The sequence below is a fragment of the Sinohyriopsis cumingii genome, chromosome 15 (genome assembly GCF_028554795.1).
Source record: "Sinohyriopsis cumingii isolate HCF-2022 chromosome 15, ASM2855479v2, whole genome shotgun sequence".
NCBI lineage: Eukaryota > Metazoa > Mollusca > Bivalvia > Unionida > Unionidae > Sinohyriopsis > Sinohyriopsis cumingii.
The window spans coordinates 35539015-35556675 of record NC_142975.1 but is presented as its reverse complement, the minus strand read 5'-3'; the positions used below and the strand labels follow the sequence as shown (position 1 = coordinate 35556675).

At 35.0% G+C, this 17661-nt stretch overlaps 1 protein-coding gene across 1 annotated transcript in view; it reads left to right on the top strand.

Annotated features, from left to right (window-relative positions):
• LOC149781594 (cdc42 homolog) overlaps positions 1–17661 on the top strand; it is a 29384-nt gene that overhangs the window by 3361 nt on the left and 8362 nt on the right. The window contains exons 2-4 of the mRNA XM_089935646.1: positions 7107–7269; positions 9820–10002; positions 15855–16052. Of these exons, the coding sequence (XP_089791772.1) occupies positions 7165–7269; positions 9820–10002; positions 15855–16052 (486 nt within the window). The 5' untranslated portion in view covers positions 7107–7164. The remainder of the gene's footprint in view (positions 1–7106; positions 7270–9819; positions 10003–15854; positions 16053–17661) is intronic.

Genomic DNA, 17661 nt, shown 5'->3' with positions numbered 1-17661 from the left:
ATTTTTTAACTGTAACTAGCTTGAATTGATCCATAACCTACTCAGTCCATTATATTCTTGATTCATATAATAGTAATCAGAGATCTCGGAAACGCTTAATTATGGATATTTGGATGCCAATTTTTTTTATCTGGGATGCAGAAAATCACTGAGGTGGGAGTCCTCCGTACGCACGTAATAGATGTGTGGCCAAATTCAAAGACTTGCTGGTCCTGCTTCAGCCACCTGCTTTGTGGGAAAATGTGTTGATCAGTTAGCTGTGCTGATATTTACAATGACAGAATTCAGTGAATGAAAGACCCCTTGATGTACATACATGTTGCCATCATAAGAGTAGATAAAAAAGAACATGATGCAATAGCTGGACGGCAAGTTCAAAGGCTTTGACTGACGGCCAGATGGGAAAACATACTGATATTTACAGTGATTGAATTCAGAGTCCAAAAGACCCAGAGATGTACATGTGGTCATTTATAGAAGTACATCAAATAATCAACTTTAGGTTTCGTTCTTGTGTTCATTTCCGAATGTATCGGAATAAGTAGTACATGTGACGTCAGAATCAAGACTTGTTGGGACTTAGACAAAATGCCATTCATAAATTTGGAAAAGTTTTTTTGGGGGGGTTAAACGACAAACTTGCGAAAATTGTAACGAGATTCAGAAGAGTGCTAAAGCTGCTAGAGTTGATAGTTCGGATAGGACAGTAGCTAAGTGTAAGAAAGTGTGTGATGCCTACCGTAGTGTTTGGAATAAGTCCTTACTTGGATTGACAAAATTCAGTATCACTCTGATGGACAAACAAGAGCTATTTAAGAGGTACATTGACTGACCATACTTTTTTTAAAAATTCCCCTCGCCTTAGCCTGGTTAGTTCTACTGTTGTAGCGAAATGTATTCATCAAGACATCTGTAGCTAGGCCTTGTTTTGATATCAATTATGTTGACAAACAAAGTCTTGCCCATTCACAAGGATATGTTTTTATAGTTGATTAACCATTAACACTTTTCCGAGTAAGGTAGCAACTGTCGATTTCCTGCATGATATCATATGATGATAAAACATACAAACATGTGTTTTAAGATTAGAATTGGTGATCTGGATATATATTAACTGCTTCTTGTACACTATTTCGTCATAAAATTAGTTTGAAACTGTAAGTGAACCATTAGGCCTAATGGGAAATAATGGCGGACTAAGCTAAGTCTGGGATGTACCAGTTTATTAGATTGTCTTCTTTTCATCAATCATAGCGTAAATATTTTCAGAAAAATATACAAATCATTGAATGCAAATTATGTAGGTCAGAAACATATGGACAATACTATATTGTGGAATTCACGAGATATGCATTAAGGTCTAAGCTATTTTCCGACTTGATGCGAATTTGAGAAAATACGGGGAAAAACAGCAAATCAGATGCTATTTAACTATTGCCTAAAATTACTACAAGGACATAGACAAATAAATAAACCATAAATTTGCAATCCTGTCAGTGGACTGTTGTAATGAAGCTATATTAAAATGAGTGATTAAATTATGAAAAGCTCTCCATCTAAAAATAGATGCACTCACGTCTGTTGATTCTTTAAGAAAGGGACTGCAACTTTTGATGGTGGGACTCTTATTTTTACCAAAAAGGAGTCCAGATAGGAGTCCTGGACTCCTAGTTTTAAAATCCTAGTGAGACCTTTGGTTATGCTAAAATTCCACCAACCAGGATAATGAGTTACACAAAAAATTAGTGTTTTACTAAAAAAATACATTTCACTAATTATTAAAAACACATTACAGCTTCCACCATTTGTTATAATGAATCACAGGTAGAAATTAAGGTTTCATTGAGAAAACTTTCTTAGTCATTGCAAAAACATTTCTGTGAAACTTCATGTATTCATCCAGACAGCCACCTCTTATTCCAATTAACTATACAGTATAACCTGTCTTGAAAGACCACCTCTCTTGCCCCAAAATTATGGTCTTAAGACATTTGGTTACCCATAAACAGGTCACAATCCTATATAATCAATGATTTTTATGCATTAAGAATGTAGTCTCTCAAGACAGATGGTCTCACATAGAAGTGGTCTTTCAGGGCAGGTTTTACTGTACAACAGGCCTGTGCACCCTCCGTAATTTTCCGTATTTACTATGGAAAAAAATATATGGAAATGTGAATTCAAGAACTAAATCCAATTTTGGCAAGTACGAGAAAAAAAAGGAAATAAATATGAAAGCAAAGCAGTAGCAACCTGCCGTAGTTATACATCCTCATTTGTTTGTACCCTCCTATATATTTCAATCATGGAAACCTTTAATGTGATAATAAGTGCATTGATTTATAATTTCTAATTTGACTGTGAGTAAAGTGTCCCAAACATCATTGCATGTTTCACGCATAACGGAAGTTTTCAATATAATAGACGGACATGATCGAGATCCATTTCCAGTTCCGGGATGAGTCCATTTCTAGCAAAGGGGTATGTGCATAACTACCAATATACATACATATGTTGTCTGTTTCAGATATTTACAGTGTCGAATCAGGCAATGGAAAATAACAACAAATTTGCCTTTTACGTGGATTTAACAAGTGGTTTAATTTCTGTGATCATGTGTGCAGAGGGATATAATTCCAAATTCTCAACGTAATGTTAATTTATGGAATTATATGGCAGTTACCAAATAGGATCAACTACATCATTATGTTGTCTGATAGAAATAAACTAGCCGATAGTGTGCGCAATATGGCGCCATGTTAGTATGGAAAGTCCATTAAGCATGAAAGGTGCAAGGGATGCCTGTATTAGTGCCATTCTGGTCACAATCTGGTTAGAAATCATAAATCAGTGATTCAATTTACTTACTTCTGTGCACCTTTTATCACATTAAATGTTTTCGTTATTGAAATCACTAGGGGAGTACAAACAAATGGGGATGTATAGTAATATCTCTCAGCCATTGTATTAAATAGAAGGGTCGAGTGCAAAATGCTTTGCAATGGTGCATGTCTCAAGTAAACAGCATCATGGCTGAGTCTGGTTTTGGAAATGTATTTGAAATAATATCTATGAGGAAAAGAGTGATTGAAGAATTAACTTCAAAGACATGAAGTGATGAGTACAGCAGTTTCTCACATCATACAGCAAGACCTGGCTGTTCATTTCTGCCAGCAGAATGGGCAACAGTTATGCCTTCTGCAAACTGTGTTAAACTGATATGTCAGTTAGGAGTGGTGGCAGGAACAACATCTCTCACCATATAAAATCAGAGAAGCATAAAGTGATCGACTATTAAACCATTCCCTACAGTAATACACATTGTGAAAGAATCTTCTCCACAGTACACATGAACAGAACAGAGCAGAGGTCACCAATGAGAGGCAACACTCTAGAAGCATTGTTGCTTAGTAAATCAGAACCTGTTCATCCATTTGAATCCTAATGTCAGCACTCAGTTGAACAGCTACAGAAGTTGAAAAGTACCTACTAATGAAATGAATAAGACAAGTCAGTGATCCTCATTCCAGCATACATGTAGCACTGAACTTGACACTGCTTTGATGAAACCTTCAGAATCTAAGCTCAACACTGATGATCATATAAATTATTTGTAACTGTTATTTGTTTCAAATATATTTTTGCAGTAGTATGGATCATTGTTTGTATTTTAAGTTTGGTTACAAGATGTAATTAAGAAGTGTCGGTAATATTGTGATTTACTGTTGGTGTGCACTTGTGAAGAATACTGAAAAGTGACATGAAATATTTATCCCTGAAAATAATGAATAGCATTATAAGGGGGTGCATATTATTGAGTATATAATGAACAGATGTCTAAAATACTGTGAAATCAATTTATTTTCTTAGCTATGTGCTTGAACTGAGACCATATGCTTCGTTTCTATTATTATTGTTTTGGTGTTTTTATTTTTTATTTTAATGGTACTATAACATCACTTGATTGGGGCCCCGAGTAGCCAAGTGGTCTAAAGCGCTGTCCGTTATGGATCATTGCCATCTCACCTTTGTCTGCGTGGGTTCGAGTCTCAGATTCAGCCAATAGCTTCTTGTGGGTCAGTGGTTCTTTCTGGGATTTTCCTGGGCTCTTCCTCCACCATTAATATTGGACGCCATGTATAGCCTTTCGTGTGCTGAAAAAGGGCGTTAACCCCTACAGCAACAACAACAACAACAACTTGATCAAAAGAAAGGGTACACACAAACACATTAAATTCTTTATAAAATTTAGACCTAATGTTTGGGGGGGGGGCACTGCTTAATGGTTACTAATTAATATAGTTAGGAGCTTGAGAGGGGCCCACATATAAATATCAATAGAAAGAAGACAACTTAAGCAAAATGTGCAGATGATGTAAATATTTTTCAACTAAATTAGTGAATTCATAAATATTGGTTATTATAAATAATAGAGCTATCCTTTTATATTCTTTATTACTTTTTATGCATTCAAAGCAGAAAAGGAAATAAGAAATAAAGATTCATGAAAATCTTATATATTTCCATTTTAGTCTTATCTTACATATACCATTTACAGGCGCAAAGTATGTTCTGTCCATGTCATGTAGTTATTAATAGAGTGGATGCAAATCATGTCAACAATCTACAACAGAGAAAGTGGAACTTAAAGTATTTACATTCATCAATGAATGATTAAAAACTGGTCAGTCTATATAAATATACCTCCAAAGATATATTTAATGTGTGTATTTGAGTGCATTTGAATAAAAGGATGTGCTGCATATAGATAACTGTAAATATTATTTGCCTATGGTTTTAAGGTGCCAATAAAGATAAGAATACAAAAGTTTAAACAAATAGAAAGTGACTTATTTAAAATATATAAAATTTTACTCATTTTGTGATTTTACATTTGGGTCCAGTTAAGGTATTACAAGGGCAAGTTAAGTTCTTCAGCAGGCTGTTCTCTGGGCAAGTAACTTGTAAATTATTAAATCCCTGTGATTAGATTGTATTGTTTTTTTATACCTGTGGCATTTGAGAGCTCCCATAAAATTGCAATCTTTTATCAGTATTGAACTATTTCGTAATTTCAGAATCAACATGACAGAATACATGTCCACGTGTCACTCTTTTTCAGCATGTCTCGATTGAGTGTTATTGTTGTAGTATTAATACATGTCAATGGCATTAAATAAAACTATCAATTTTTATAAGAAAACTGAACACCTTTTTTCAAAAGTAATTGCTCAAGAAAAAGAATTCATTTGATAAGTGTTCAGAACATTTGTAATCTTGTTTGACTTTTTTTTTAAATGCTTGCTTTTTTAAAAAAAATATTTGCTCAATATGTTATTATTAAGTTGTACTTAATATTTATATAAATTTTGTGATACATTATCAAACATGGCTTTTGGTTGGATTCATGCAGCCACTGTTTTGCTGAGGTGCTGTTGAGTGTTGTAACATAAAAAGTAACACTATAAGCTGTTTATATAATGATGTGAAATTATATTTTCATTGGTTCTCAATACTTATGAAATAAACAAGTTGCTAAAACAGTACCTTAATCCATTTGATAGTTCGCTAATATTTGCATTGAATTGTTTTGCCCTTTAATGGCATCCTCATTCTAGATTGCCCTCTAATGGCTTCCCCACTCTGTATTGCCCTTTAATGGCTTAATTACGTTAGATTGACCTCTAACGACTTCCTCACTCTGTATTGCCCTTTAGTGGCTTCCTCACTTTAGATTGCCCTCTAACACAAGTAACAGCTTCCTCAATCTGTATTGCCATTTAATGGCTTTCTCATTTAGTTTGCCCTCTACTGGCCTCCTCACTTTAGATTGCCTTCTAATGGCTTCCAAACTCTGTATTGCCCTTCAATAGCTCCATCACTTTAGATTGCCCTCTAATGCCTTCCTCACTTTGTATTGCCCTCTAATGGCTTATTCACTGTTTAGGCATGCCCACTAATGGCTTCTTCACTGTATAATGAATTATAGGGTACTTCATGTGACTGCAGCTCTCATGTCTGGCGTTCTTACGACATCCTCGGCTTTGTCCACCCTTGTGGCAGGATTTCCTGGCTTGCACAATCTCCCTTTTTGCAATCTTTCAACCTGGCCCTAGCTCTCGAGGGTGGGAAGTGGCTACAAAATGAAAAATGTTTTGAGTCATTAATTGAAATTATTCTTGCTATGTGTGTACATTATTTTTGAGTTAAAATTACCTACTGTGCCTTCATGTTCCATTTTATACAAATGCTCTGTTCATGTTTTCAGTTCTTATCTCATACTACACTAAACTAAAGAAAACTTAAAATTGTATGAATGCAAAACAATGAAAATATGAAATATATATATGTTGCAGCTGATCAATACAAACATGTTACAACAGTGGAGGATAGTATATTTAATGTACTAGTGTTACCTACATGAACATAAATTACAATCAACATCTTTCATAAACATAATAGTCTGTAGAGTATACACAGTGACTTGGTTATAATAAATATGGAAGCAGGGAAAATACATTACTCTAGAATGAATTGTAAAGAATAAAAAAGAATCCTTGAGAACAACCCTATTCGATATAAACAAAAAACTTTACCTGCCAAAAGTATAATTCCCAAAGTGTGTGCAGTTGAAACACTTTTCCCAATATTATTCAAAATGCTAAAAGAAATAAAAAGTTTTCATATCATAATATGGCTATGCTAAATGTCCAGGTTTTAGCTCCTGTCCATAGAAATCATACATGTGACTGCCCAAGCTTTACCTTGCATATTGTGCATGTGCTTCTTGCCTGGTGAAAACTTATGCCACTATCACTGTCATATTGCTTACACAAGTTTGTATTCTACAGTTAGCTTTGGATAATACGTTTTTCTATCATGGTTGACTTCAAATAATACTGTTTTCTTTTCTTTATTAAATTGAAAATCTAATCGTATTTAATGCAAAAATAAAATAAGTGAATAATTTTAAGTCAGTTTGTGATGCATCATCTTGAGTTAATATATGTACGGTTCGAAACACTGCAATGTTTTATAGCAAGGGAACACTGCAGTCATAATTGCATACATGTATGAGTTGTACAAGTATTATTTGTTTTTTTCAGGATCAAATCATCTTAAGTAATTTTGAAGAAGACGTAGGTCAGAAGAGGCAACTGCAGGATGCAGACCATAAAATGTGTGGTGGTGGGAGACGGAGCTGTTGGGAAAACCTGTCTACTCATCTCCTATACAACTAACAAATTTCCATCAGAATATGTACCCACAGTAAGTTACTTGTGCATACCCTTGCATATTTCCACCTTTAGAAAATATTTGTTTATACTTAGCAATTAAATAATAGCGATCTTCATGTTAATTTGTAACAGGTAAATTATAATTAGAGGCTATATTTCATGTTTTTCTTACACTGAGCAATTAAACAGCTATCTTCTTAGCTAATAAATCACTTATCTCCCATAATTAGATGACTTTATCTTTATCTGTTTAACTCATTCAGCACCGATCCCGTCTGTAGGTGTGATCCGGTTTCTGCATTTATTGGCCGATCTTGCCTGTAGTCGGGAATTGTTTAGTGGCTTCAATGGCTGATCCTGTCTCCAGTGTGTGATGAATGTGTGTTAGATACAACATCTCTGATTGGTTAGAAATGGGTTTATTCCAAGAAATAAACAACTATTAAACCAATCAGAAATGATTTTACTTCCATTTGTGGAAATTTGAATTCTTCAGAAGCCAAGGGTTACTGTTTGAGAGTGGTTTAACTACGCGTGTTCTATTCATGAAAAATCATAAGTGATGGCGGACGTAAGAGTGGTTTTTGATAAGAGCAAAAATGAGTTTCTCTGGTTTGATCTTGAAAATATTGAGCAAGCTGAGAAAAGATATGTTCAGCAGTTGGATAATTTGTGAGATTTAGATTTGGACATAGAAGTTTCTGAGATTGAATCGTCCCTAGATGAGGATGCTGACAGCAATGAAGATAGAGTTCTTGCGGATAAACGTTGCACATAATTTTGTAAATTACTGTATAAACAAGTTGTGAAAGACTTGGACAAATAGGGAAAAAAAATACATTACAGTGCAGACAAATTCATTTGGAATAAATGGTGAAAATTTCATGGAATTTAATTGGATATAAGGAGAGAAATTAAGGTAAAAGTGAATGCATGTGCACGATGTTTTCAAAATTTTTCAAACAGGTAAAAACTCTGGGGCACAAGCAGCTAGACACAGCTTAGTGCTTCTGGGGCATAGCAGCAGAGATACTGATGACAGTGCTAGGGCCGAATGAGTTAATAACTTAATCAGGATTTTATTTTGTCCTTGTATGTTCTTTGTACTCATTAATATGTGCAGAGCAGCATAGGTCACAGTGTGCAGGCATTGTTTTCAACAAATGTTCACCCATAGGTTTTGATACATTCAGTTTAAATTTTATCTATTTCAGATGCATGGAAATCCTAACCTGTGCATTTTTATCAAAATACATAACTTTGGGCCAAAGCATCATTCTTAATTAGCCTTGATAGTATAGATTTGGATGTTTTACAAAGTGTTGAACACAATCTTGCATCACATTACTGTGTTTCCTTGCGAATTGTTTAATTTTAATTGTCAGTATATATTTGTAATTAAAGGTAAACAGTTTTTGTTGAGTCTATTTGCTACCTGTTTAAGGAATTTTCTTATTTTGTCACATATCATGTAACTTAACTGTTCACGTGACAGTCATGTTACATCCTTTCCAGTGTTTCCCTTTATGCACATTTGTGCGTCAGTGATTCACACTGGTGAAAATTGATGCACACGTTTTGTTGCTGTGTGTTTTTTTATGCAAAGGATTTGCATAATTTGATTAGGTTTTATTTAATATCCAATGCTTTTGATGAGGAATGGCATCATGTATCCTTCGAGCATAGGCATAGTCTGGTTCCCTGCTTCGTATGCTCCCTGTGTTGCACTCCACTATTCATATAGCAGAGTGCAACGCAGGGAACATGCGCAACGGAATCACTCTAGCATAGGCAATGTTATGACGGAGTGGCTTCCCTAAATCTCGCAAGCTTTCACGCGATTTCCATTGAGCTCAGCAAGATGTCCTCCAGATGTTTAACTGCAATGCTTGTGCACTAGAAATTTAAAAACATAAATAACACCAAGATGAAGAAAACTCGAGGGGAAATATGATCTCAATGCTGTCCCTACACACAAGTCTATAACGTACAAATATAGCACAACACATGTAGCATACATAGGACATAGTAGACCCTTAGCAAAGGTCACTTGAAACTAGCAAGGGAAGGGAATTCGGCAAGGCAGTAGAAGCCTAGGCTGAATGAATAACCCTTTAGAATACACTAGGAATAAAAATACCACATTAAAATTTTTACAAAATAAATTTTTTTTGATCAAAATTCTATATTAAAATAAAAACACCAACCCTGGGGGAAACATAGAAACATGAAAACACTTTTTGGGGCGGAGGAAATGGGAGGGGGCATCTGTCTGGTACCCCTTCCCAAAATGAGGTGATACACTGTATCCAAATACAGTGACTTGGAACATTTACAATGAGTCAACATGGAGAGACTTTCCTCATCCTTTCCATATTCTCTCCATCTCCATCACAGTGCATGGATAAATGAAACGTCTTACGTTGTCCTGTGGTTATGACAGGAATTAAGATCATGAAACACTTCTACATGCCCCTCTCTGTAACATAAAATTTCTCATCCATTAATATTTATTAATTATTCTATCACCACCAGGTGGAAAACTAAATTAAATTTTTTATTCCTCGATGTTTAATTGCAGGTATTTGATAATTATGCGGTGACAGTGATGATTGGGGGAGAGCCATACACTCTAGGCTTGTTTGACACAGCAGGTCAGGAAGATTATGACAGATTACGACCACTAAGTTATCCACAGACAGACGTCTTCTTAGTGTGCTTTTCTGTAGTGTCTCCATCATCATTTGAAAATATCAAAGAAAAGGCAAGTCATCAAATCATTGATTCAACACTTTGTCTTATTTTAAGCAATTATGTCTTAATTTCTTTAGAGATGCAACTTAAGCTGTTATTGTGCAGTTAAATGTTGTGCACATTCCAAGCATGAACATATTTTTTGTTTTGTTTTGTATTTCCCATCAATATGCTAAGGGAATATGTCATTACCAACATCATCTCTCCATATATTAAGTTTTATGTTTGGGTCATTTTCTCAGGTGTTACTGGCTCTCAAGTTGTGCATTGTCACATAGATTCAGCTGCGTGAGTACAGCTCCAGACCTGCCAGGCTTTATGATTTGATCACAAATCATACTGAAATCACTTTTAAATTACAGACTTAGGGGTCAAATCTGGCAACTGGCATGCCTCTGGTCCAGTTCCTGGTTTCATATACCACTCCTTCTGGTCCAGTTCCTGGTTTCATATACCACTCCCCATGGTCCAGTTCCTGGTTTCATATACCACTCCCTCTGGTTCAGGTCCTGGTTTCATATACCACTCCCCATGGTCCAGTTCCTGGTTTCATATACCACTCCTTCTGGTCTGGTTCCTGGTTTCATATACCACTCCCTCTGGTCCAGGTCCTGGTTTCATATACCACTCCCTCTGGTCCAGGTTCTGGTTTCATATACCACTCCCCATGGTCCAGTTCCTGGTTTCATATATAACTCCCTTGATAACTTGTGCTCTGATGACTCTAGAACCCACTTACAACTTGGATTTTTCTCCATTTTGGTAAAACTAGCAAATACCCCCCAAAATTGCCCTTATTTTTGAACATGAAGCTTTGTTTCAATTAAGCCCATTGTGGAAAAGCAAGTTTTCAAAGTTTGCAGTTAACTTAAAATTTCTGAATTTGCACATAGAGATTTCCTTTAGGATGAGAAGTTTCACCTATTATTTGAAATGAAATCACGAAATTGAAATTTTACTAATACAGGGTTCACATGATCATTAAAGGTCATTGAAAGTCATTGAGAAATGAACACGTCAATTCAAGGCCTTGAAAGTCATTGATATTTTACTTAGGTCATTGAAAGTCATTGAATTTTACAGATTTTTCTTAAAAAAAGTAAAAAGTGATTGAAAAATTTACTTCGAGTCATTTATGTTACATTATGTGACAGTTGGAAGTACCTGCAAGATCAAACTGGTGTTATAGCATTGTCTATAAATGGCATAAAATGAACAAATATACTTTGAACTCAAGATGGACAGTAAGCCTCTTAAAGAATTGAAACAGAATAGAAGTCTAGATAAGGACTATTCAGATTCTTCTGGAGGGAAAAATGAGGAAAGGCAACATTTATATTATTATTTGATATCACGTGTTGGTTTGAGTTTGTCTGGTATCAGAGATTGTCATTGTCACTAGAAAATGACTAAAACAACATAAAGATCATGTCAGGTTGAGATATCTAGAAAGAAACCTTTGAGCTCCATGTGGTTTGGAACTAGTTTCTGAACTGTAGTGGTGGGGGTAATTAAGGTCCATTGTACTTTTACTAACATTTTTACTTGAACATAATATATGTCTTAGCCGCATTGGTCTCAGATCACACTTCCTAACTTTTTTAATGCATGATTTGACGTTGACAGTAGCAGCAGAGGTCTTGCTAAGATTTTAAAAATAGGATTCCAGGACTCCCATTTGGGTAAAAATAGGAGTCCCACTATCAAAAGTTTCAGTCCCTTCTTTCCTACAGAATCAATCACTCACTATAATATAGCTTCATTACAACAGTCCATTGACAGGACCACAAATTTATGGCTTATTTATTTGTATACGTACTTGTAGTAATTTTAGGCAAATAAATAGGATCTGATTTGCTGTCAAGTCAGAAAACAGCTTAGACCTTAAAGCACATCTCGCGAATTCCACAACATAGCATTGTCCCATACGTTTCTGACCTACATAATTTGCATTTTAAAGTTAAATCTTTTATAAAATAATACCTAGGCTCTGGTTTCAATGATTTGTTTATTTTTTTCTGAATATATTTGCCCGATGATTTAAGAAAACAGACAATCTAATAAACTGGTACATCCCAGACTTAGCAAAGTCTGCCATTATTTCACGTTAGGCCTACTGGTTCACTTACAGATTCAAACTTATTTTATGATGAAATAGTGTACAAGAGGCAGTTAATATATATCTAGATCACCGATTCTGATCTTAAAACACAAAGTTTGTTTTATCATCAAAGGATATCATGCAGGAAATTGATAGTTGCTACCTTACTCGGAAAAGGGTTAATGGTCAATCAGCTATCAAAACATAATGCTTGTGAATGCAAGGGGCATTTAAGTAAAAAATGCTATGGTCAGTCAATGTACTACTTAAATGATCACAGGGCGAAGTCATTTTCGCTTTCTTAACAGAAGAAGGCACAGTTTACATTTTTAGGCGACTTGTCACCCACTTCCGAATGGCATTTTGTCAAAGTCTCAACATGTCTTGATTCTCATGTCACGTGCACTGCTTATACCACTACATTCGGAAATAAACACAATAGCGAAAGCTGAAGTTGTTTATTTGATGTACTTTTATAAATGACTACGTGTACATCTCTGGGTCTTTCTGACTCTGAATTCAATCACTGTAAGTATCAGTACATTTTCCCACCCAGCCGCCAGTCAAAGCCTTTGAACTTGCTGCCCAGCTATTGCATCATGTTCTTTTTTTATGTACTCTTATACAATGGCAACATGTATGTATATCAAGGGGTATTTCAGTCACTGAATTCTGTCATTGTAAATATCAGCACAGCTAAATGATCAATACATTTTCACACAAAGCAGGTGGCTGAAGCAGGACTGGCAAGTCTTTGAATTTTGCCGCACACCTATTACATGCATACGGAGGACTCCCACTTAAGTGATTTTCTGCGTCCCAGATCAGAAATTGGCATCCAAATATGCGTAATTTAGCGTTTCCGAGATCTCTGAGCAGTATATAGTTTTTACCTGCATCTTACTGAAAAAAATTGCCTAATGTGACCTATATTTTATGCATGCAATAATGGCTTTTGCTACATGTTTAGGTGGCTTTCTGAGCATTATTGGACCCATGAATCCAACAGTGTTTTTGAATACTGTGAATCACTTTAAATTCATTGGGTACCAATTTTCATGTGCAAGCTAGACCATGATTTCAGTATCACAAGATAATATGAACCAAGCAAGCTGATTTTCAAGTTGCAATAACTCTCCTATTTTGTTCTAATGTAAATAGTATTGTACATGGTATTGAATAGTGCAAGAAATGGAGAAGTCCTTTTTTTTGAGTTGGGTTCCAGCAGCATTGTGGTATTGCTACATGATTGTTGTTTTTATTTGAAAAAAAACCAAAAAACATTGACAATTAAATATCTTTATTGATTTATGTCCAACTAATTTCTAAGAATCTTATATATTCCTCAATGGGAATAGTCCCAAGACATCTTTTTAGTCCAGAACTCTAACCTTCAAAAATTGCTATGGTCTTCTTTCCCAACTTTTATAAAGCATGAAAAGTTATTTTTATAAATAAATAATGGTATTACATCATTTAATGCATCTAAAGACTGGTATTCATTATGGTAGCCAGGATTGTGGTGATGTTTCATTAAATATATGCATGCATACAAAACATTCATTCATATGTACACGCACACACATACACTTTATGGATGGCTTGTTCAAGCCTGTTGATTTTGTTGTCAAGTGGTTACAGTTCATGGTCACTGAAAAATGGTATCAGCACAAAACAATTTTATTTCTCAAATAGGGCAAGTGAATTTTTCCAGCAGTAATGAGTATGCTGCTGAATAATGGGTAGCCATTTTTTTTTCTTTTGATTGAAACACCATGCTTTATACTGGCAGTCTGTCTTCTATTTGTTTTGATCATATACAAGTGCTGGCCCACTTTCTTCAGTATTAATAAAAGCCTACCAGATTGAGAACAGACAAGTTTCAGTTTGTAATTGCATACAACTGGTATTAGAAAGGTTATAGAATAAGTTCTGGAAAATTATCTTTACCATGATTAAATTTAGGTCAATAAGAGCAACTTTTGTATTTATATAAAAACTGGGTGAGTAAAGAGTTTATTCTGTGCAACTAAAATATGTTGTATTTGGCTGTGCTGACTAGGCGAGTTGATTTGTTTTTATTTTTCAACCTCAGATTAACCTTCTCACAAGTTTGGGGATAAAAGAAGCATATTGATTTTGTGCTCAATAAGTCAAGTCCACTGTGACTGAAAAATGAAAAATAGCGTTTGGTTAATAACTTTTGTTCTAATCCATGTAGCTTGAGTAGAGTTTTTGAAGGGTCATTACCTTGTAGGTCTATTGTTGTTTAATCTTCGCTTTGCGAAAGTCAAACCCAAAGTACAATGCTATAAATAGATTACTGATACCTAGAAAATCCCATACCAGTAGGCTGCCTAGTTGGGATATTTTCGAGCATGATAAGTTATTGTAATCTAGACAGTTAGACCCTTCTTTTAGCTGTTATCTACAGAAAAATCTAGAGCACAATTGGATTTTTATGGATATATAATTATTTTTTCATGAACAAATTTTTTATATGCTTTAAAAACAACAATGACTTCCATAGCATCTAAGTAAAAAAAAAATTCTTCTCTATAACAGTCCGTTCAATTTTGTTTTTGTCTGCAGGGATGTTTGTTAGGACATACACTATCTGAATTGTGACAAGCATCGCTTCTTTAGTGATTGTTTGGCTTTCACAATTACTGTATGGAAAACCTATTTTCAACAGCTTCAGAAAAACTGATGAGCCAGTTTTGATCAGACTTGGTAGAAATGTTCCTTATGACATGCTGTATCAAAATTTCTTAAGGGTTGCTGGTTTCTTTCGCAACAAGGTAGTAAACCTTATTTTAGCTGCAACATTACACCAGTTGTGATCAAACTTGGTATGAGAGTTTCTAAGAACATATGCTATCAAAGTTTTTTATAGGCTGGTTTCCTTAGCAACTGGGTGGAAAGCCTACAATAAATACTTGTCTCCATAGGGTAAGACTATTTGTTATATATTATTTTGTCAACAACTTTATCCCCAAAACTGCCATGATCAGTCCATATGAGATCACATTTTGATAGACAAAATCATACTTTGAACACCTTTAATATTCATTAAAAAAAATGTGGATGCACTTTATAATCCAGCTGAAATTACTGAAAGTAGAAACATAGTTAAACAACATGACAGGATACCACCAATTTCTACCAATGGTGTCTTTCAGCACAAGGCACCAGCCTTATTAGTACATTTACCTTGTAGACCAATGTATGCCTGATTAGTGATCAGACACACTTGGTTCTCTTATTATTATTATTATCATTATTATTATTATTAACACTCCAGTGGCCTAGTGGTTGGAACGTCCACACCAGATGCAGGAGGTTGTGGATTCGAACATTGGCCGAGTCATACCAAATACTTATAAAAATGGTACTAACAGCGGCCTCGATAGACACGCAGCATTAAGAAGTTAGTGTTAGGACTGTTCGGTCTGGTATCAGGATAATGTGACTGGGTGGGACATCATGCTACATGTCTGCGGCATGATGTTCCATTGCTAGACGTCATTTTAAACTGCCACATTGCAGACATCATAGCAGTATGACTGGAAAATTGTTAGAGCTATGTTGAAAATCTAAATCACACACACATTATTATTATTATTATTATTATTATTATTATTTCATGACTGCATAAATGGAGGTATATGAATTATAGCTTCAAAAGTTCTTAATACTTTTTGTACATGGTAGGTGTTATCAAATAAAGAGACTTACAGTGATTGATACATCTTTTTCAGTGGGTGCCTGAAATTACACATCATTGTCAGAAGACACCTTTTCTAATAGTGGGTACACAGGTGGATCTGAGGGATGATGCTGGTACCATTGAGAAATTAGCAAAGAATAAACAGCGACCAATCACATCTGAGCAAGGAGAGAAATTAGCAAAGGAGTTACGTGCTGTAAAATATGTGGAATGCTCAGCACTTACACAGGTTTGGTGATAAAAGTGTGAGAGAAGAGTGGATGGGTGTCTATTCTTAAATAGCTTTTGAGATCAGATGAATATCAGTGTATTTCCATTTAGGCCAAATGAATAATACGACAAATTCATATATACTGTTTTTTCACTAGTGTTCCAGCTAGGCAGTAAAGAGGGTCATGACTTACCAGGTGCCAAGATTGTGTGCTGCATCTCTGTTTCTGGCTATAGATTTTCTTTGTAAGATGATCATCTTGTATATTTCCAGAACTGTGGCTCTTGTCTCTATAACGTTTCTCAGTGTATAGTCCAATTCACTTTTAGTATGTTCCAATATAGCATGCTAAGTTCAAGACTTCCCAAACATAAGTGAAAGTAATATTCACTTATGGCATTATTTATTGAGGCTGGAATTAAGAGGCTTCTTCTGTTGGACAAGTCATTTGGTAATAATGTGCATCTAGGGTCACAATTTTATCAAAGCTGGTGCTAGTATTTGAGATTGGCAGTTAGCTGGATTGATGCAACTGATAAAGTAGTGTGAGTTTGAGTCCTGAAGATATCTCTTTAGACTGCACAATTAAAACATACTGATATCTTAGGAATAATAGTTAGGGAAATTATTCAACTTGCGGAAGAGATGCCAAATGCTGCTTACTTGTGATAAATTTTTTTATACCTCTTATATCCAGCAGCATCCCATGTAAATAAGTGTTGACAATTATTTTTAGTAGTCAAATTTTGTAAAGTTATCTTAAAGCAGCTATGGCACTTATGGATAAGTTGATAAAGTTTTATGGTTGGGTATGTAATGTATTGATGCATCACATTACTGTGTGTCCTTTGTAGGGGAATGGTGTCCTGCCTTTTTCAGATTCTAGCTGGAACACTGTTCATTAATTTAGAGCATTCACAATAGCATCCTGCATGTTTAGGTCATTTGCGATTGGGAATAGTCCTTTAAAATATATTATTTTTCCTTTGAATATATTTCGCAATCCTATTAAGGTTAGGAGTTTTAATCCTGGCTACCTCCCGAATCCAGCTCTCCGAAAGACGAGAATTTGTCTTTCCGTCTATAATATATAGACAAAGGGCAATAACTCTTGCTCATTACCTCCCATTGCCACCTACAGTTGGTGATAGTTCAAAGTATTATATGTGAACTGGACAGATGTAATTCACTTCACCTCCCGAAAACCAGTTGGATTTTGCGTTATATTCATCTACCTATTGAGGATTGTATTATTTTCAGACATAATACATCATATTGCTGGCAAAGTGCAAAATATTCAAGGCCACTGAGGATTCACATGAACCATGCATCGTCTGTATGAAGTGTACATCATTATCTATGTGCAGCATGGTCAAATACTATGCTATGTTGTTGATAGTACTTAGGAAAATTTCGTAGAAAGGAAAGATGTGGAAAATCGAAGTCTGAGAGTACTGATGTTTTGAGCATTAATCCTAATACAGAGTCTGGTCAGTTTGGTAGTCTTATGTCACTTGTTTAGGCTTGAATAAACAGTAACACAAGAAAGAGTGAAAACAACAAGCTTTAAAAAAATACAATAATATATTTCCCTGGAAAAATTCTGTAAAAGTGAAAAAAATATGAA